The 20,689-nt window shown below is 42.4% G+C and overlaps 1 protein-coding gene across 2 annotated transcripts in view; it reads left to right on the top strand.

Annotated features, from left to right (window-relative positions):
- The window catches only part of Thsd1 (thrombospondin type 1 domain containing 1), a 33,017-nt gene that overhangs the window by 3,741 nt on the left and 8,587 nt on the right, over window positions 1-20,689 (top strand). The window contains exons 2-4 of one of the 2 annotated variants that reach the window (XM_006983003.4): window positions 5,660-5,801; window positions 9,618-10,574; window positions 20,216-20,374. In XM_006983003.4, the coding sequence (XP_006983065.1) occupies window positions 5,744-5,801; window positions 9,618-10,574; window positions 20,216-20,374 (1,174 nt within the window). In that variant the 5' untranslated portion in view covers window positions 5,660-5,743. The remainder of the gene's footprint in view (window positions 1-5,659; window positions 5,802-9,617; window positions 10,575-20,215; window positions 20,375-20,689) is intronic. The other variant, XM_016001574.3, reaches the window with a different exon arrangement.

The raw sequence follows: 20,689 nt of genomic DNA, 5'->3' as shown, positions 1-20,689 counted from the left end.
TAGCAATATTTCATTAGGAGTCATTGTATCACTGTGCTCCTTCAGCAGGACAATAGGTTTTCCCGTAGGTCTTAAGACCTATCTAGTCTCAGGTTCTCAAGACCTATCTAGTCTCAGGTTCTCAAGACCTATCTAGTCTCAGGTTCTCAAGACCTATCTAGTCTCAGGTTCTTGGCCCCTTTAGCAGTGTCAAATATAGGTTCCATGCAGTACAGGAGCCTTAAATCTAGTCAAAAAGAGGTTGGTTACTCCCATATTTATGCCAGTATTGCACCACATTATCTTGCAGGCAGATCACTGTTGTAGGTTAAAGGATTTGTAGCTGGGAGATACTGATGACTGATGATTCTCCTCTAGTGATGTGCTGTAGAGGTGATGCCTTTAGTTAGGCACCAGCTTGAATTCTCAATGTTTAATAACACATGTAAGTTGTGTCTTCAACAGGTTGTGGAAATCAACCAATAGCCTTGATAACAGCCTGTGATGTTTGAGAGACTCCCTGGGACTCCTTTGTCCAACAACTCAATAAGATGTAACCCATTCTTGGCATTGGGGCTTTTACTTGATGGCATAAGATATGTAGGTGGGCATTTCTCCCCCAGTAGATGGTGACTCCATTTAAATTACTTTCATATATGTATTTATGGAAACATCTACAGTAGTAGGTTACATATGACTTTCCAAAAGGCCTTTAGTGTGAGGCGTCCTTCCCATAGTCCTTTCTTTACCCTGTCCTCTCATTCCCCTCTACATGTAAACCTCCTGGTTTCTCATTTATCTCTTTATAATACTATATCCTATTTCCCATTCCTCCCCCTTAGTCCCTCACTAGCTACATAAGCTTGAGATTATTCTAATTGAAACACACATATCTAAAGCTTAAAAGCTAATGTCTACATATAAGAGAAAACATGTACTATTTGTCTTTTCAGGTCTATGTTTTCTCTCTCAGGAGGATCATTTCTAGCTCCACCCATCTACCTGCAAATTTAATTTTTCTTAGAAGCTGAATATCATTGTGTAAATGTACCACATTTTCATTATCTATTCATCAGTTGGTGGATATCTAGACTATTTCCAATTGCTGACTATTATGAATGGAACAGCAGTGAACATGAATGAGCAAGTATCTCTGTAGTAAGATGTAGAGTCCATTCTTAGTTTGGGTTACTACGGCTATAATGAAATACTGTGATCAAAAGGAAGTTGGGGAAGAAAGAAAGAAGTGGGTTATACTTCCACATCCATAGTCCATCAGGGAAAGAAGTCAGGACACAAACTCAAGCAAGGCAGCAACCTGGAGGCAGGAGTTGATGCAGAGGCCATGGAGGAGTGCTGATTACTGGCTTGCTCATCATGGCTTCTTCAACCTGCTTTCTTATAGAACCCAGTACTACCAGCCCAGGGATGAAACCGCACAATGGACTGGGCCCTCCCCATTTCAATCACTAATACTCTATAGTTGGATCTTACAGAGACATTTTTCCTATTGAGGTTCCCTTTTTTCAGATGACTCTAGCTTATATCAAGTTGACATAAAACAAGCCAGCACAAGTGTATATCCTCTAGAGGAGTATAGCTGGACCTTGTGTTGGTCGATTTTCAGCTTGTTGAGGAATCTCCACACTGGTTTCCATAGTGACTGTAGCAGTTTGCACTCTCACCAGCAATGATGGAGTGTTCCCCTTTCCCTGCATTCATACCAGCATGTGCTGTCATTTGTGTATTAATCTTGGCCATTCTGACTGGGGTAAGATTAAATCTCAAAGTAGTTTTAATTTGCATTCTTTGATGGCGAAGGATGTTGAACATTTTTAAAAGCATTTCTGAGCCATTTGGGTTTCATCTTTAGAGAACTTTCTGTTTAGTCCTATACCCGTTTTTAATGGGTTGTTTGCTTGATGTAAGGTGTATAATTGGTAAAGATTTTTCCACATTCTGCAATCCGTTGCTTGGCTCAAATGATGGTGCCCTCTGGTGTTCAGACAATTTTTAGTCATTTATTAATTGTTGGTCTTCTGACTTTTGACTGGAAAAAAGATGGCATCGTCAACAAATGGTGCTGGACAAACTGGATGGTTGCTTGTAGAAGAATGCAAATAGATCCATATCTATCACCCTCCAAAATTCAACTTCAAATGGGCCAAAGACCTCAACATAAGGCCCAGATACCAGAAGAAAAGCTGGGGAATGGGCTTGAACTTACTGGTACAGGAAGGGACTGTCTGAACAGGACATTGATAGCATAGGCATGAAGACCAATTAATAAATGGAACCTCAGACTCTGAAAGGCTTCAGTATGGCAAAGGACACCATCATTCAGGCAAAGCAGCAGACTACAGAATGAGAAAAGAACTTTACCAACTACACAACTCTAGACAGTATCTAGAATATATAAAGAACTTTAAAAAAAAAAGAAACCACTGAACAAGAAAAGAACCAATTAAAAGTGAGGTACAGAACCAACCACAGACTTCTCTAAAGATGAAACACAATTGCTGAGAAATACTTTTAAAACTGTTCAACATCCTTAGCCATCAGGCTCCCCAGGAAGCTGGGAATTGATCTACCTCAAGATCCAGAGCATGTATCCAAAGGATATATATATATATATATATATATATATATATATATATATATATATCCCCAGATTGTATATACCTTATCATAGAGACACTTGCTCAACCATGTTCACTGCTGCTGTATTCATAATAGCCAAAAAAATTGGAAATAATCTAGATCCTTCCACTGATGATTGGATAATGAAAATATGGTACATTTAAACAATGGAATATTATTGATCTATTAAGTATGTAATTATGAAATTCACAGGTAAATGGATGGGACCTGGGGGGGGTGGAATCATCCTGAGTAACCCAGATCTCAAAAGAGAAATAGTATATGTTTTCCTTTATATGGAGATGATAGCTTGCAAGCCTTTGAAATGTGGACTACAGTCTGAATAAGCACAGAGATTAGGTATCTAGTAATAGATGGGGGTGGGGGGAAGAGAAGGTCTCCCCGGAAGGGGAAGTAGGAGACATTTCTGGAGAGATAAAGGGAAATTGGAATAGGAGAATCACATATGGAGAGTCTGGTGGGAGAGCAGGGTAAAGGAGGGAATATGTGGAGGGACAGCTAAGAGTAAAAGCCTTCAGGAAAGCCAAATGAAGACCAAAGGCTACATACAGAAACTTCCCAAATATATGCATATGTAAGAGAAACAAAAAAGCCCAATGGACACCTGAGGCTACAGAAGCCCCCAAATATATGCATACATAAGAGAAATCTAAGGGGAGTCACCGAATAATAGGAGAGGCAATGCCCCAACTAGACATCTTATGCCACCAAGTAAAACCTCCAGTGCCAGAAATGGGTTAAACCTTGTTGGCCAATACAAAATAACCTCCATGGTATTTTTGTGGACTTTTGCTTTATTTTGCATTGTTTGGAGATTTTTTTTTTATCTTACTGGTCTCTTGTATCTTTGTCTTCATTTTTCTTTTTGTGGGTTTGTTTTCTTGTTTTTTGTTTTTGTTTTTGAAAGGGAAAAAGAATATAAGGATGGGTGGGTAGGGAGGAGTTGGGAGAGTGAAAATATGATCAAAATATATGAAAAAAACTTAATAAGAGAAAAAAAAATGTTGGTTGTAATTCCTGTGCAGTCAGTGTCCTGTTCAGAAAGTCCTTTCCTGTGCCCACGAGTTTAAGCCTATCCCCCAAATTTGCTTAAGATTCAAGTATTCCATCTTATGTTAAGGTCCTTGATCCATTTTGAGTTATCCTGTTTTTATTGTTTGTTTGTTTGTTTGTTTTTTTTTTTGTATTTCCACATAAGGTTTAAGGTTTTTTTTTTTCAATTTTTATGAAGAAATGTGTTGTAATTTTGATGAGGATTGCATTGAATCGGTAGGTTGTTTTTGATAGGGTGGCCATTTTCACTATATTAATTCTACCATGAGCATGGGAGATCTTTCCATCTTCTTATATCTTCTTCAACCTATTTATCCAATGTCCCCAAGTTTGTATTATAAGTCTTTCACTTACTTTGTTAGAGCTATCCCAAGATATTTTATTTGGGGGAGAGGTTCAATTGTGAAAGGGTCAACATGTGGTTTTACCTGTAGTAATATTTCATTTATGAAACTGAGTGCCCTGTGTGTGGTGCATTGGTGCAATAATATTTAGAACTGAAATAATCCCCTTGGTGAATTTTCCTTTAACAAGTAGGCAATGTCCTTCCCTGTCTTTTCTGATTAGTTTTGGCCTGAAGTCTGTTTCTTTCGGGTATTAAAGTATCTACACTTGCTTGTTTCGTGATCCCATTGGTTTTCATCCTTTTACCCTAAGTTGACATCTATTTCTGATAGCGAGGTGTGCTTCTTGAATGCAGTGAAGATGGAGCCTGTTTTCTGGTCCAATATGTAATTCTGTGTCTTTCTATTTGGGACTTAAGACCATTCATATTGAGAGTTACTACTGAGCAGTGTTTATTAATTCCTGTTATTTTGTTCTTGTGGTGTTCCCCCTCCTTTCTTCTGATTAACTGTTTTGGGATTACGTGCTCCTTCTGTCCTCCGTGACATAGAAGTCAGACAATAGTAGCACATGCCTTTTATCCTAGCATTCGGGAGGCAGAGATCCATCCAGATCTCTGTGAGTTCAAGACCACACTGGGAACAGAGCCAGGCATGGTGGCACATGCCTTTAATCCCAGTGCTAGTTAACCATAAAGGTCTGGAGGTCTGGACAGACAGACAGGAAGTGATAAAGCTGGGCAGAAAGAGGAAGTGATGTAGCTGGGCAGAAAGAGGAAGTGATGTAGCTGGGCAGAGAGAGGAAGTAAGATGGCAGGGCACACAAAGGTATATAGGCGTGAGTATACAGGAAATAGCTCTCTCTTGGGCTAAGAATTTTTTCTTTCTCTCTTCCTTTCTCTCTTCCTTCCTTCCTTCCTTCCTTCCTTCCTTCCTTCCTTCCTTCCTTCCTTCCTTCCTTCCTTTTCTTTCTTCTTTCACTTTATTTTATGTGCATTGGTGTGAAGGTATCAGATCCTCTGGAACTGGAGTTACAGACAGTTGTGAGCTGCCATGTGGGTGCTGGGAATTGAACTCAGGTCTTCTGGAAGACAGGGGCTGAGGATTTTCTAGCTGTAAGAATGTGACTGGCTTCTTTCTGCTTCTCTGATCTTTCAGCTTTCACCCCAATATCTGGCTCTGGGTTTTTTTTTATTAATAAGACCTTTTAAGACTTGTGTTACACTTCTCTATATTTTTTTAATGCCTCCTAGATAATTTGACTTCTTAGAATGGCATTGCCATTTAAAATTTATTCTTATTTTTTATTATTTTATTTTATTTATCATATTTATAATTATTTTTATGGATGTTTTCATGTGTACCTACTTGAGTGTATACCACATGTATGCAGGTGTCCTGAGAGGCCAGAAGAGGAGCTGGAGTTAGCCAGGGTTGTGAGCTGCCCAGCATGGGTGCTGGAAACCAAACTCAGGGCCTCTTGGAAGAGTAGTCCTGCCCCTCACCACAGACACCCATCCAGCCCCTGACTTTGTGGTTTTATGAACAAACGCCTTCGGTGCTTTTTACGGTTCTGTGAATCACATTAACTGGAGTCATCAACTTTGAGTTTCTAATTTCAGGTGCTTTTGGGGGAAAAAAAAGCCACAATTGTGATGTGAGAAAGGACATGAGGAGACTAAAGGCCTGGGATTTTACTGATCAGAATGAAACCAATGTTGAAGGACTTTTCAAATCTGTTGCTGGTGGTGCTCTGTGACTATGGTGAGTACGGTGGGAACACATGGAGCCATTGCTGTCAGAAGGAGATCAATGCACTGATGTTGGTGACCCCATGGGGGTGAGGTCAAGTGGGTCAACTGAACTATCTTGAAGCCATAAGGCTGTTACCCTGGCTTCTCAGGAAATGCTGTACCTCAGGGGTTTTGCCTGATGGATTCAAATTTCAATCTAAACGTATTTTTAACTCAAAAACAAAAACAAAAGCGTCACGACTACCAAATAAATGAAAACATTACACTTCTCTCTCCCTCCCTTTTCTCTTCTCTCTGAGACGGGGGCTTACTACGTAGCCCTGGCTACCCTGTGATGTGCTGTGCATGCCTCCCGATCACTGGGTTAAAGGTGGATACCACCATGCCTGGCAAAAAAGTGATGCTTTCGTACTTCTTTTTCCCCCTTTCATATCTATTGAATATAGATGAAATCTATTAGTATGGGTTATCCACATGTGTGTATATACACATGCTTATGTGAATATTCCAGTTACTTTCAATTCTGTCATAAATGGGGGAAGGGAAAATGAAAGAACAGAAGAAACAAAACAAAGCAAAAAAAAAAAAAACAAAACAAAAAAAACCCACTAGAGTAGTGTCAGGATGTAGTAGGACCAGATAGTAGTTTTTAGAATGAGAGCGTCTTCTCGTCCAAACAAATAGGAATTCTGGGGTATGGTGGTGAGTTCTTCCTTCAGTACATATCTTCTGTTTTCTACTCCCACGGGGACCCATCCATTGCTTCTTTGTTCTCCTTTTTCTTTCTCTCTCTCTCTCTCTCTTTCTTTCTTTCTTTTTTTTTTTTTTTTTTTTTTTTGGTTTTTCGAGACAGGGTTTCTCTGTGTAGCTTTGTGCCTTCCCTGGACCTCACTCTGTACACCAGCCTGGCCTCGAACTCACAGAGATCCACCTGGCTCTGCCTCCCAAGTGCTGGGATTAAAGGTGTGCGCCACCACCACCCAGCTCTGTTCTCCTTTTTCATCTGGACATGTATATTGTTTTCATTCTTTGGCTCCCATTGAACCAGAATCTGGTCAGCCTCATTGACAGTCTCTGTCATTTATAAGAGAATCTGCATCATTTGGCATGTGCAAGCTTGTAATCCTAGCATTTGGGATGGAGAAGGCAGGAGGATTGCTACATGAAATCCTAGCTCAAAACAAAACACAGCAAACAAAACAGTCCCACTCTTGTTAGTAACTGTTGGTTAGTTTTGTGTCAGCTTGGCACAAGCTAGAGTCATTTGAGAAGAGGGCCTCTCAGTTGAGATCTCGCCTTCATAAAACTGGCCTACAGGCAAGTCTGTAGATCCTTTTCCTGATTAATGATTGATGTGGAAGAGCCCAGACCACTGTGGGTAGTGCCAACCCTGGGCTGGTGGTCCTGAGTTCTATAAGAAAGCAGGCTGAGCAAGCCATGAAAAGCAAACCAGTAAGCAGCATCCTCCATGGCCTGTGCTTCAGTTCCTGCCTCTAGGTTCCTGTGTTAAGTTCCTGCCCTGACTTCTCCTAGTGATGCAGTGTGACATACCTAGTTATTTCAGAAGTGTTCATATATTATGGGGTAAATAAATAACTTTTCTCATCCACCTGAAAATTCCTTCCTCACCCACGTAAGGACACCAGTTCTTCTACTGCTAAAAATTCTTAAGCGCTTATCTTGAATATGGGATAATAATAACTTTGAAGAGAAGTTAGGTATCTTACATTTTAAATAATATATAGCAACTTATATTATGCCATTTAACCAAACTTTCTCTGATATAGATCTATTTTCCCCAAATAACTAAACACCAGCATAAGTTATTCAGTTATAAGCTGAAATAAACTGTTTCCGTCCCAAGTTGCTTTTGGTCATGGTGTTTTATGACAGCCATTGAAAGCCTAACTCAGACATTAAGGAATTGACATGTGCCTCTTAGTCTTAAGATGCACTAGAGAACAGTCCTGACCCTTTCAAATTTAAAGTAAACTGACTTTAGTGGGGCTGGAGAAATCGTTCAACAGTTAAGAGCGAGTAAGGAGACTGGGTCCATTACCAGCATCTGTGTTAAGTGGTTCTAAGCCACCTGAAACCCAGGGCACCCAATGTGTCTGGCCTCTGTAGGCAACTGTTCTCATTCTCTCTCTCTCTCTCTCTCTCTCTCTCTCTCTCTCTCTCTCTCTCTCTCTCTCTCTCTCACACACACACACACACACACACACACTCTCTCTCTCTCTCTCTCTCACACACATACACACACACACACACACACACACTTAAAAATTTTTTGAAACATCTTTTTTTTTTTTTTTGGTTTTTTGAGACAGGGCTTCTCTGTGTAGCTTTGCGCCTTTCCTGGAACTCACTCTGTAGCCCAGGCTGGCCTCGAACTCACAGAGATCCGCCTGCTTCTGCCTCCCTAGTGCTGGGATGAAAGGCGTGCGCCACCACCGCCCGGCGAAACATCTTTAAAATTGCTTTTGTCTCAGTCTTAATCCCTTCCTTGGCCTGTGATGGTGTGACAGGCTCTTTGGGCACTAGTGAACACCTTCCTCAACTCATGTCTCCAGATGCAAAGGAATAGTCTTCAACTTCCATTTTCCCTAAATGGAAAAACAACACAAAGCAAACTTTATCCTGTTATATATATTTAAGTAAGTATGATCAAGTATTCAAATCTATCCAAGTTTTATATATCTTATTTTAATCTCAAGTAGGAAACAGATGAGGTACAATATCTATGTTTTAATATATCTATGTGCTGATTCTAGTCATCACTGATTACATACAGATAAGAGAAGTTTAAAGATGGTAAGTGTAAACAAAAATATGAGCCCCTTTAGATATGTGCAATATAATATGCATATACAATATGTGGATGGGGTATATACAATAAGAATAATACATTTTTAATTGTGTAACATTTTTCAAACTGAAAAGGGGTCCTGGCAGTTCTTTCACTATGGAATAATGTCTTACCCAGCCATGGGCCAGCTGACTGTTACATTGCCAAATCCTGCCTGCTTTGATATGTATTTGGATCCAGCTCAGAAAGGAAACAAAGATTCTTATGTGTCTGCATTCTTTGTACCATTCAGCTGCCCTGCTGGGTCTCTTTTGAAAAGATATGCTTGATCATAGCTGAATGGTACTTGGGAAATTGGTAGTCATCTGCTCTGTCGGTGCCAGGACCAGTTGCTGCCATGTCATTGAAGCTGCCAAGGACATGCCTAGTTATTTCAGAAATGTTCATACTACTGTGGATGACCAACAAAGAATAAAGAAATAGCATCTCTCATCCAGCTAAAACTCTCCTCCTCACCCAAGTGGAGGGCACGGGTTCTTTTACTGGTAAAAATTCCCAAGTGCTTATCTTGAACACTGGACAATAATCACTTTGAAGAGAGGTTAAGTATCTGGCATTTTAAATAACCTACAGCCATGTGTATTGTGCCGTTCAAACCAAACTTTCTCTGAACCCCAGAAAATGATTGAAGTAAGAAATGTGAGGGCCTGAAGTTTAAGCCTGAGGATGGTCAATTATTCTTCTACCTTCATAGTTATTCACTGCGGTTAGATGTCGAATGTTGTGAGTTCGGAGTACGTATCACTGTTCACCATGTGAAACGTAAGGGCGATGAAACATCAGAGAGCGCTCTTAGAAAGGAACAAGCTGGGTGCTCGACCCTTAGTTGCTGTGTCGTTATGACATCCTTGGCTTGGTTCCACAGTCTCTACTGTCTGAGAAGCCATTTTCATTGCATCACTGATAGGCCCACTCAAGCGCTCCCTTTAAAATGCAATTCTGACCATTTTCTTTCAGTCCTTGGAGAAACTGAGTACCTCCTCCTGCGAGAGCCAGTCCACGTGGCACTGAGCAACAGGACAGTGTCGGTGGGTTTCCGCTATCTCGGTGACGTTAACGGGACACTGAGGAACGTGTCTGTCATGCTGTGGGCGGCCAACACCAATCAGACTCTGACCACAAAGCACCTCCTGACCGACCAGTCCCAGGGGACGCTCCAGTTTGAGTGCTTCTACTTCAAGGAGGCGGGTGACTACTGGTTCGTAATGATTCCAGAAGTGACGGACAACAGCACTCAAGTTCCCTGCTGGGAGAAGAGTGCCTTTCTGAAGGTGGAATGGCCTGTCTTTCACATCGATTTGAACAGGACCGCCAAGGCCGCAGAAGGCACCTTCCAAGTGGGCCTTTTTACCACCCAGCCGCTCTGCCTGTTTCCAGCGGACAAGCCGGACATGCTGGTGGACGTGGTTTTCACTGACAGTCTTCCTGAGGCAGGAACAAGGGGGCAGCCGCTGGAGATCAGAGCCAGCAAAAGGACAGAACTCGCTCAAGGTCAGTGGGTTGAGTTTGGCTGTGCACCCATTGGGGTGAAAGCCTATGCCACTGTGTCGCTGAAGCTTTGGGGCCAAGACTCAGTCATTACTTCTACCGGACCCATTGACCTGGCCCAAAAATTCGGATACACATTGACGATGGCGCCGGAAGTCACGTGTGAGTCTGTGGTGGAGGTGATGGTCCTGCCACCTCCTTGTGTCTTTGTCCAAGGAGTGCTCACTGTTTACAAAGAGGCCCCGAGACACCCGGAGGAGAGGACTTTTCAGCTGGCTGAAAACAGCCTGTCCCTGGGAGAGAGGAGAACAGTGTTTAACTGCACTCTGTTTGATGTGGGGAAGAACAAATACTGCTTTAACTTTGGAATTTCGAGGAAGAGCCATTTTTCTGCGAAGGAGTGTATGCTAATTCAGAGAAATATAGGTTGGTATCAAGATTTTTCAGCATTTCAAAATCCAATCAGTGCCTTCATGTAATCAAAATTAATACGATCTAGGTGAACTGTGGTGTTCATGATCCATTCTTCAGACTATACCAATTAGCATTATTTTTTTTTGGTGAAAAATTTAAAGCATATTCATCTTTCAGTTTCTGTGGGAGATTAATTTTGGGGCCCCCAGATACCAACACTGCATAGTATTCACATAACACCTACACAGCACTTCCTGTCAACCCCAGGTCATCTCTAGGTTACTCACGAAACAGTACAATGCAATTCTGTGTAAGTAGTTGTTAAGGTGCATTGTTTGCAGAACAATAACAAGAATGGAGCCTGTGCATTGCAGTACAGATGCAGTACTTTTTTCTGAATGTTTCCTATCCATAGCTGGTTGAGTCTGTGGCTGTGAGTTCTGGGGACAGAGAACTTGTTGAGAGCTGGGGGACCATATAGCTGTCCTGGCCATCAGATTCACATAACCTCTTTAGGTTTTCTCTTTCCCTCAAAAACTATTTATCGTCAGTATCTCTTCAGCTAGTGATGGAGGCTCAGAGCCCCTCTCCACTCCATGGTGGTCTTGTTCAGGCAGCCACAGACACTGTGAGTTCCGAGTGCAGAGGTCATGGCATATTCCAAAGATACTGTTTCATGCCTGTCCTCCCCAACTTCTGGATCCTACAGTTTTTATACCCCTTCTGTCAGGATGGTCCTTGACCCTTGGGGGTGATACTATAGTTTCTTTCATTGAAAAGAGATGTTTTTTTTCATACAGTATATCCTGATTATGGTTTCCTGTCCTTCAGTCCCTCGCAGTTCCACCCTCCCTCCCCTCCCATCCAAATCCACACCCTTTCTCTCTCTCATTAGAGAACAAGCAGGCATCTAAGGAATAATAATAAAATAAAATGAAAAAATAAAACAAAAACAAATTGGAATAGGAAAAAACAAACAGAAGAAATAGAGCCAAAGAAAAAGCACAAGAAATACACGTGGACTCAGACCCATACAGGGTTGCACACACAGGAATCCCATAAAAACACAAAACCAGAAGTCATAATTCAAAGGACTTGTTAGGTTAAACAAACAAACAAACAAATGCCCCGACCTAACATTATGAGACAAGGAACCTCTAAGATGCCGTTGAGTTCATTTACTGTTGGCCATCTACTTCTGGGCCTAGGGCCTACCCTTAAGAATGTCTTGGAGAAAACTTATTTTTTTCTTTTGCAAGTGATTATCAATTGGAGATAGCTTCTGGGCTAGGGATGGGGACATATGTCCACTTCTCCTTTCAGCTTTAGGACCCCATCTGGTGCAGATCCGTGCAGGCCTGGTGCATGCTGCCTCAATCTCTGAGAGTTCATATGTGCATCGGTTCTGCTGTGTTTAGAAGGCCTTGTTTCCTTGGTGTCCTCCATCCCCTCCGGCTCTTACAGTCTTTCCACCTTCTGTTCTGCAGGGTTCCCTGGGCCCTGAGGGGAGGGATTTGATAGAGACATCCTGCTTAGGACAGAGTGTTCCAAGGTCTCCCACTCTCTGCATATTGTCTGGCTGTGGGTCTCTGTATTTGTTCCCATCTGCTGTAGGAGGAAGCTTCTCTGATGATGGCTGAGCAAGGCACTGACCTATGAGTATTGCAGAATGTCATTAGGAGTCATTTTATTACAATAACCCTTTAGCAGAACAGTTGTATTTGGTTTTTCCCCTAGGTCCCTGGCCAATCTAGTCTCAGGTTCTTGGCTACCCACACAGGATATGGGTTTATCTTGTGGAGTGGGTCTTAGATCCAATCAGAGAGCGGGTGGTTGCTCCCACAGGCTCTGTACCACTACTGCACCAGCGTGTCTTGCAGGCAGGTCACCATTGTAGATGGAGGAGTTTGTAGCTGTTGGGTGCTTTCTCTTTTGGTAGTGTGCAGAGTACTTTCCAGCACCATGAACACTCGTCTGTAGGGGTGAAAACCTGGGGAGGTGAAAACACAGAGATCCCTGGGACTTCCTGACCAGCCAGGCCAGCCTAATCGAGAGGCCACAGGACCTGGTTAGAAATCATGTCTCAAATGAAAGACAATGTGGGGGGCTCCTGAGAAAGGACTCCTCAGCTTTTCAGGTGGATGCTGGGGAGAGGTCCTGATGTGACTGTAGCAGCACTTTACAAACCGCAGCTCTCCCCAGCCTCCTCACTGTCAGGCTTCTGAATCACTGACTCACTGAATCTTGTTAGTCCTTTTTTTTTTTTTGAAAATAGAATAATGTGTTTATGCCTCTTTCCACTTCTAAATCTGTCTTGGGACCCAAAGATACAGTACATTCTGTATGTTGCCAAAAGGGACTCCTTGTGGTCTTCACATGATTCATTAGCCCCCCGGGACTAAGTGCTCTTTGTGACTGTTAACCGGTTTGGGCCTTATAATCCTGTAACTTAGGCTCTTTACATTGTCAGTTTTATAAGTGAGGAAGTGAAGACACAGAAAAGCGAAGTCATTGGCTCGGGATGTTTGAGTGAAGAGTCAGAGCACAAAGCTGAATACGCTACCAACTGGGGATATCGCTCAGTGGTGTTGGCCCCGAGTTCTAGTCCCAGTCCCACAAAACAAGTGAAAACCAAAGGTTGAGTGGACTAGCCCGACGAGTTGCTTTACCATGTTCTGCCATGGCCTTCCATGCCAATTCCTCTGTAAGACAATAAAAAGCTTTCAGCTTGGGCAGCCGGGCGGTGGTGGCGCATGCCTTTAATCCCAGCACTCGGGAGGCAGAGGCAGACGGATCTCTGTGAGTTCGAGGCCAGCCTGCACTACCAGAGCGAGATCCAGGATAAGCACCAAAACTACACAGAGAAACCCTGTCTTGAAAAAAACAAAACAAAACAAAAAAAGCTTTCAGCTTGGAAAAGATTCTGGTTTTTTATTTGTTTGTTTGTTTGTTTTTCTTCCTCATTCATCCTATACTGTGTAGCCCTTTTGGAAGACCTGTAACTGTTTGCATGTCCAGTATCCAAGGATGAGCACTGTTCAACTGAAGTGAACCTTGCTCTGTGCAGAGGGAATGCAACTGCTTTTCTCAGGTGTCCCTGCTTCTCCTTCACATCTGGGGGTTTCTTCTGAGCATGTTTTGTTTAGTTACCTTGGTCTCCAGAGCACGATGTCTTAGAAATGTCAATATTTCATCAGCTTTGTCCTTCAAACGGTCTTAGAGTCAGAAACATTTTTTTCCTTATCACATTCCAGACAAATTTTGCTCATTCAGAATTGGTATCTCTTGTGCTGGCTGGAAAGGCATTTTACCTGGCCAAACAAGCTCGCTTTAAAGTATGTATGTATCTATGGACATCTACAGAGGGCCAAACAAAACAACCTTTCATTCACAAAGAACAACTATTTAGAATACTGGTCATCTTGCTTTTCATGTGCGATGTGTGAACTATAGATGTCTAATAGATTCCCATTTTAGAGTATTTTCTTCAAAGTTGTTTCATATCTTCAGAGATCTGAAGCTTAAGGTGTTTAAGTGTTTTTCCTGTGTAAATTCGATCATTGCTTTAGTTGAGCTGGGGCTAATTCCAATTTAGTTATTTTGATTTAGAAACAGATTTAAAAGATAGTTTAAATGTTTACTTTTTGTGGTTCTTTGAGCCATGATTTTACTTTCAAGGGGAAACAGCACAGTGTCTGTGTGGTGGATGTGGATGCGTGTGCATGCATATGTGTGAGGGCTGGTAGATGCAGATGTGTGTGCATGCATATGTGTGAGGGCTGGTGGATGCGGATGTGTGTGCATGCATATGTGTAAAGGCTGGTGGATGTGGATGTGTGTACATGCATATATGTGAGGGCTGGTAGATGTGGATGCGTGTGCATGCATATGTGGGAGGGCTGGTGGATGCAGATGTGTGTGGATGCACATGTGTGAGGGCTGGTGGATGCGGATGTATGTGCATGCACATGTGTGAGGGCTGGTGGATTTGGATGTGTGTGCATGCACATGTGTGAGGGCTGGTGGATGCAGATGTGTGAGGGCTGGTGCATTCGGATGTGTGAAGGCTGGTGGATGTGGATGTGTGTGCATGCATATGTGTGAGGGCTGGTGGATGCATATATGTGAGGGCTGGTGGATGCAGATGTGTGTGCATGCACATGTGTGAGGGCTGGTGCATGCATATGTGTGAAGGCTGGTGGATGTGGATGTATGTGCATGCATATATGTGAGGGCTGGTGAATGCAGATGTGTGTGCATGCATATGTGTGAGGGCTGGTGGATGCGGATGTGTGTGCATGCATATATGTGAGGGCTGGTGGATGTGGATGTGTGTGTGTGCATATGTGTGAGGCTGATGGATGCAGATGTATGCACATGCTTTTGTGTGAAAGCCGGTGTTTTCGGTCATCTACCCCTTTCCAACATCTTCCTCTATTGCTCTCCACCTTCTTCTTCTTACTGTTTTTGACTAGGGTCTCTTACTGAATCTGAAGCTCAGTCTCAGGTAGGCTGGCTGACCAGTGAGCTCCTGGGACTCGCCTGCTTCCACCAATGCCAGTGTTAGAATTACAGGCATGGGTAGCCATGCCTGGCTTTTGCGTGGGTGCTGGGAATTTGGACTCAGGACCATTTGCTTTCATAGCTAGTGTTCTTACCCCAATGTTCGAAGCCCCAAATGTTCTAAGCCTCAAATACAACATTTTAAAGTGAGTTTGTGTTTTTACATTAAGATTCATGTTTGTTTGTTTTTTAAATCAAAATTGATTTTCTTTTCTGGTTCCCACTAAAGGAATTGTTGGTTTTATTTCACAAATGACTTTATATATTTAAAGCAATTATACTTGTACTTACAAAAAGTCAGAATCATTTTTAAAAGAGAATATAATTGGGTCTTATTTTTTAAAATTCAACTTAACAACCTTGGGCTTTCAATTGGTATGCTTACAGGAACAAGAGGATTATTATTTTTTGTAATTCTCCATTTCCATAGTATTAAACACAAACGCAAGAAAAGGCTAAATCAACTGTATGTTGATCTAACTTTCTACTTAAATCTTGTAGTAGTAGAATTTCTGCTAGATTTTTAGAAAATGAACCACAATAGGTGAACACACACAGAGACTGTCATAGGAGATTCCCAGAGCCTTATAGGCAAGGGGACTAGTGGCCGAGCTGTTCTGGAGCCTTGTAGACAAGGCTCATTGTTCCTCCACAGGACTACAGTGTGATCCAGGAGGCACAGAACCAATATTGTATTCAGTTGGACCGCTGTATGGAATATCATTACCACATCTCAGTTGATGTTGGGCCATGATACTCATTTATACTGCTCATACTCTTGTGAAAATCCTCAGAGACTTAATTACCTTAACGAACTCATATTCCATGACTCACTCCAAAGATTGCACCACTTGTCTCCCTGAGAACACATCTGCCCTACAAATTTTCCTCATGTTTTTGTAGTGCTTTGTGTACCTGTAGCTGTGTTAGAAGTTTTTGTCCACAATGGATGAAGAGATGTTATTATATAGAGGATGATATGTGGTGCTGGCGGGATCTGATCGATACTGGGGTTGGGTGGGTATTGATAGAGAAGTGGTTTGGATTAATTTTCAATAAGAAACAAGTTATTATGTGTGGCAATGATTTCGTATCTACTTTGAAGAGGGAGTCTGAATTTATCAACAGCATTTTTTATCTGGAGGATGTAGCTCAATGGTAGATCAGTGGCCTACCATGCCAGAGGGCCTGGGTTCCATCCCAGTATTGGAAGAGTGGGAAGAAAGCTGTTTAGGGGGAGTTTGTGTGTATTGTGAAGTTCCGTTTGTAGGTGGGTCTGCTGCTAGGATTGTTAAGAGTAAATTGACTCATCATTCATCCCACATTGTTCCTCTGTATCCAGGTTATTTCCCCAGTTCTGTGGCTAGTTTTGTCTTTTGTTAAGATAGGAACTCCATTTCCTTTCAGTGTTCACAAAGTATATTTTCTTCTTTCCTTTACTTTTGACTTACATGTTTTTATATGTGTGTTATACATATTTATACGTGTTTATATATATAAAGTTCTTGGTTTCAAACAGCACACACATGTACACACACACACACACACACACACACACACACACATACACACACACACTTGAATCATGTCAGATTTTTTTTTTTCCGAGACAGGGTTTCTCTGCGTAGCTTTGCGTCTTTCCTGGAGCTCACTTGGTAGCCTAGGCTGGCCTCGAACTCACAGAGATCTGCCTGGCTCTGCCTCCCGAGTGCTGGGATTAAAGGCTTGCGCCACCACCGCCCGGCTCATGTCAGATTTTTTTAATGCAATCTAACAATCTGTTTTTTTAATTGGTATGTTTATGCAATTGATGTTTAGTATTATTATTACATGTTTTAATTAAACTCTATTTTTCTGAGGTTATAAATCTTCCATTAGATCTTTGTTTTGTTTTTCTTTTTTTTTTGTAGATTAATTGAAGATTTTTATGATTTACTTTAACCATGCTGAGAGTTTATGATTTATACATTAAAATATTTTTAGTTGATTGTCCTAGAGTTTTATATGTGTGTGTGTGTGTGTGTGTGTGTGTGTGTGTGTATCTTTGCCTCCAATCTACTTTGAGAAACAGTTTGGGTTTTTTCCTTAATGATGTTATTTTAATGAAAGTATAATTAATTACACCATTTGCTCTCTTCCCTTTCCTTCCTCCAACCCCTTCTGTTCCCCCTTATTCCATCTCAAATTCATGGCCTCTTTTTCTTTGATTATTATTGTTGAATATGCATATGCACCCACATATATACACAGAAATATACAAATACAACCTGTTGAATCTGTTTAGTTTTGCTTATGTGTATATGATGTCAGGGCCAACTGACTGGTATTGGATAACCTTAGGGGCCTTCTCTGGGGAAGACTAATTCTTCTCTTAGCCATTGTTAGTTGCCTGTAGTTCTTTTTCTAGGGTTGGGGTCCTTAGGATTTCCTCTTTTCCCATTAGCATGTCTATTAGCGTTTTCATCCTTCAGCTCTTGTTTAGGGAGCCATGCTGCTGTGATAACATGGTCATGGCTTCCCTTTCATTTCTAGGAGACGCAATCTCACAGATTCCCTGGTCCTCTGACTCTTAGAATCTTTCTGCCCATCTTCCATGGTGTTCCCTGAACCATAGGTGCAGGAGTTGTGTTGTAGATGTATCTACTGGGGCTGAGCACCTCATGGTTCTCTGCATTATGACCAGTTGTGGTTTTCTGGGATGGTCTCCATCTTCTACAAAGACAAGCTTCTTTGATGGAGGTTGAGATCGACACTTCTCTGTGGGTATAAAGACAAGTATTTAGAATGCTGTTAGGAAGTAATCTGGTCTAGCAAAGTGGCAGCAGTAGGTTTCCAAGATCTTTTTCTTTCTGTATGTCTTCCTACTTGATGTTTTCTGAGCATCTTGAATTTGTCCTTTAGTATCTTAATTAATTTTGGACATATCCTTTCAAATAATTTTTCTCTCCTATTCTGCCCTTTCCTTCCAGAATTCCAAGTCCATGTGTGATATCCTGCTTGATGTCTTCCTGTTGCTTGGACTTCTCTCACCCATCTCATTCCCCCTTGTTATCTCGGTCCGTTTTATGCTAAAGAGAATGACAGAACATCTGAGTTTGGATAATTTATAAAGAACAGAGGTTTATTGCTAAGTTTGGATACTGGGAAGGCCAAAGTCTAGAATCCCAAATCTGGTGAGGAACTTCCTGCTCTGTCATGAAGGGGGAGCAGCAGAAAAAAACAGAGTGCACATCCCAAGTCTTCTGGGATGAAATGAATTAGCATCATCCATGATGGCAGAGCCCTTAGGACCTAAATACTTTCCATTAGGTCGAACCTCCAAACACTGCGGCACAGGGTGGGGCTGGGGTGTGTGTCAAGCTCCTACCACGTGCTTTATTTCGGGTACATAGTCTACTCAGAGGTACCTTTGTGTTTCCATTTGAGTTATTTCTAGTTACCTATATTCGCACTTATTTTCTTCAAGTGTGTTGAACATACTGGGAGTTGGTGGAAAGCTTTCTTCATCTTTGCCACTGTATTTCTGTGGTTCTAGCATTTCAGTTAGTATCCTCAGCTTGCAGTAGTGGTACATTTCCACGTATGTATGTGTCTTCTTTGAGTTTTCCACTAGTGTCTAATTTAACACATTAGTCATGGCTATTTTGAATTTTATTTCCAATATACCTAATATCTAAGTCATGCCTGAGTCTGATTTTATTGATTACTTTATTTTTTCTTGTTTTTTTTAATGCATCTCAGAATTGTTTGAAATTATAGACATCTAGGCAAATGTAATTTATTTCCAGAAATAGGTATACCTCTGCTTTCAATAGGTCATTTTTTGTGGGTTTGGGGTTAATGTGGTAAGGAATTGGACTGTGTTTGGGTTGTCCCTGTTGCTCCGGCAACCCTTACTGAACCTAAGATCTCAGTATGTGTCGGTGTTATTCTGTGTTTAGGGGAAACATGGTGCGGCCAGAGGGATTTTCTTCAGGTTTCTGTACTTCCCCACTCTCAGTCTTGGCACCCCGGTGGAAATCAGGCCATCCTGTAGGATTTGTATGTAGATTCTGGGGCTTGAACTCAGATCTCCAGGCTTGGTAGTGAGCACCACTGTCTACTGAACTGTCTTGCCAGCCTTCACACTAGCTTTCACCTCTAGGTCTTGCCTTCCCCAGGCACCAAACTGTTGTTATTTGGGACTTGGGAATTTACTAACCTGGAGGTATTACTAACTGCTAATATTAAACTACTTGGTACGTAATTTACTAACTGTCTTGTGGTTCTCTTTCATCTGAAGCAAGGGCTATGTGTCTGAATGCCAGGGAGGAGGCAGGCTCTATGATCTCATGCAGTAGTGGAAGACCTCAAATAGTGTAGGCCTAGGACATTTTCAGCTCTTCCCCAAGTCTGACACAACAGCTGGCCTCAATGAATGCTCTCAGCATGACCGCTTTGCTGCATTTTCCTCCGTGGTTGAGGCTATTGTTCCATAGAGAAGATGGAAGGAAGGGTCTATATGGTTGGATGTTTTTGTTACTGTGACCCTAGTCCTTCCACACACACTGTGAAGAGACTTTGTCTAGTCCTACGCTTGACCTTCTGGGGGGGTCCCTGGAGAAGAGGATGCATGTGGGCACAAATGCCCCTTCTTATCTTGTCCCCTGAGACTGTGTTCCCATCCTGCTCTCAGCAACTCATGACGTTTTAGGTGTGTTTCGTCTGATGAGCGTGTGTGGGTGGGTCCTGGATCCTGGTCCAGGCAAACAAGTATTGCAGCCCCTCTTTCCATGGGGGTGGGAGGGAGGGGCCTGACTCTCCTTTCACTGTGGGCTGGTCTGTTGCCCTGTGACCTCAGCTCTCTGCTGGGTTGTAGGAATGCTCAGACCGGCTAAGGTTGTATAGATCATACCGCTCTTCGTTGTTTTGAGATGAGGATTAACACTCCAGATTTTTTTTTTTTTTTTTTTTTTTTTTTACATCTATGAGAATGTTTTTCCTCCTAGGGTTTTCAGACCAGGGCTTTGAGTTTCGCGGCTTCCTTTGGGTGCAGTGAAATCCCGATTCTTACGTGACTGGCACTAAAAGCGTGACTTATGTCCTTGCAGAAACTTGGGGACCCTGGCAGCCGTGGAGTCAGTGTAGCACCACGTGCGGGGATGCTGTCCGAGAGCGCCGCCGTGTGTGTCTCACTTCTTTCCCCTCCAGACCCAGCTGCTCTGGAATGTCCTCCGAGACCTCTTCATGCTCCCTGGAGGAGTGTGCTGGTAGGTGTTCCTGCTTCCTTCCGCGTCACTCCCCCAGAGCCTCTGGGAGCGACCAGCCTGGGTTCGGTGGAAGCCTACCCCTCTGATTGCCACGCCCCGACCCCGTGCTTCTCCGTGTGTCGGAGACCTGGGGTGGTCGGGATGGTAAGCTGCCAATGAGGTGATGGGATTTGGCATTGGAAGTGAGGGAAGAGACGTGGGGATATGTTTAAAGATTCAGACGTATTGAGTAGTCTTTAAAACTACAGAAAGAGTTGGTGGGGAGTATTGCAGGAATCCGTTCTTTCCCACCCGTGTGGATATGCCAAGGGTGGA

The sequence above is a fragment of the Peromyscus maniculatus genome, chromosome 17, assembly GCF_049852395.1.
Source record: "Peromyscus maniculatus bairdii isolate BWxNUB_F1_BW_parent chromosome 17, HU_Pman_BW_mat_3.1, whole genome shotgun sequence".
NCBI lineage: Eukaryota > Metazoa > Chordata > Mammalia > Rodentia > Cricetidae > Peromyscus > Peromyscus maniculatus.
This window is presented reverse-complemented; position numbering and strand designations above follow the sequence as displayed.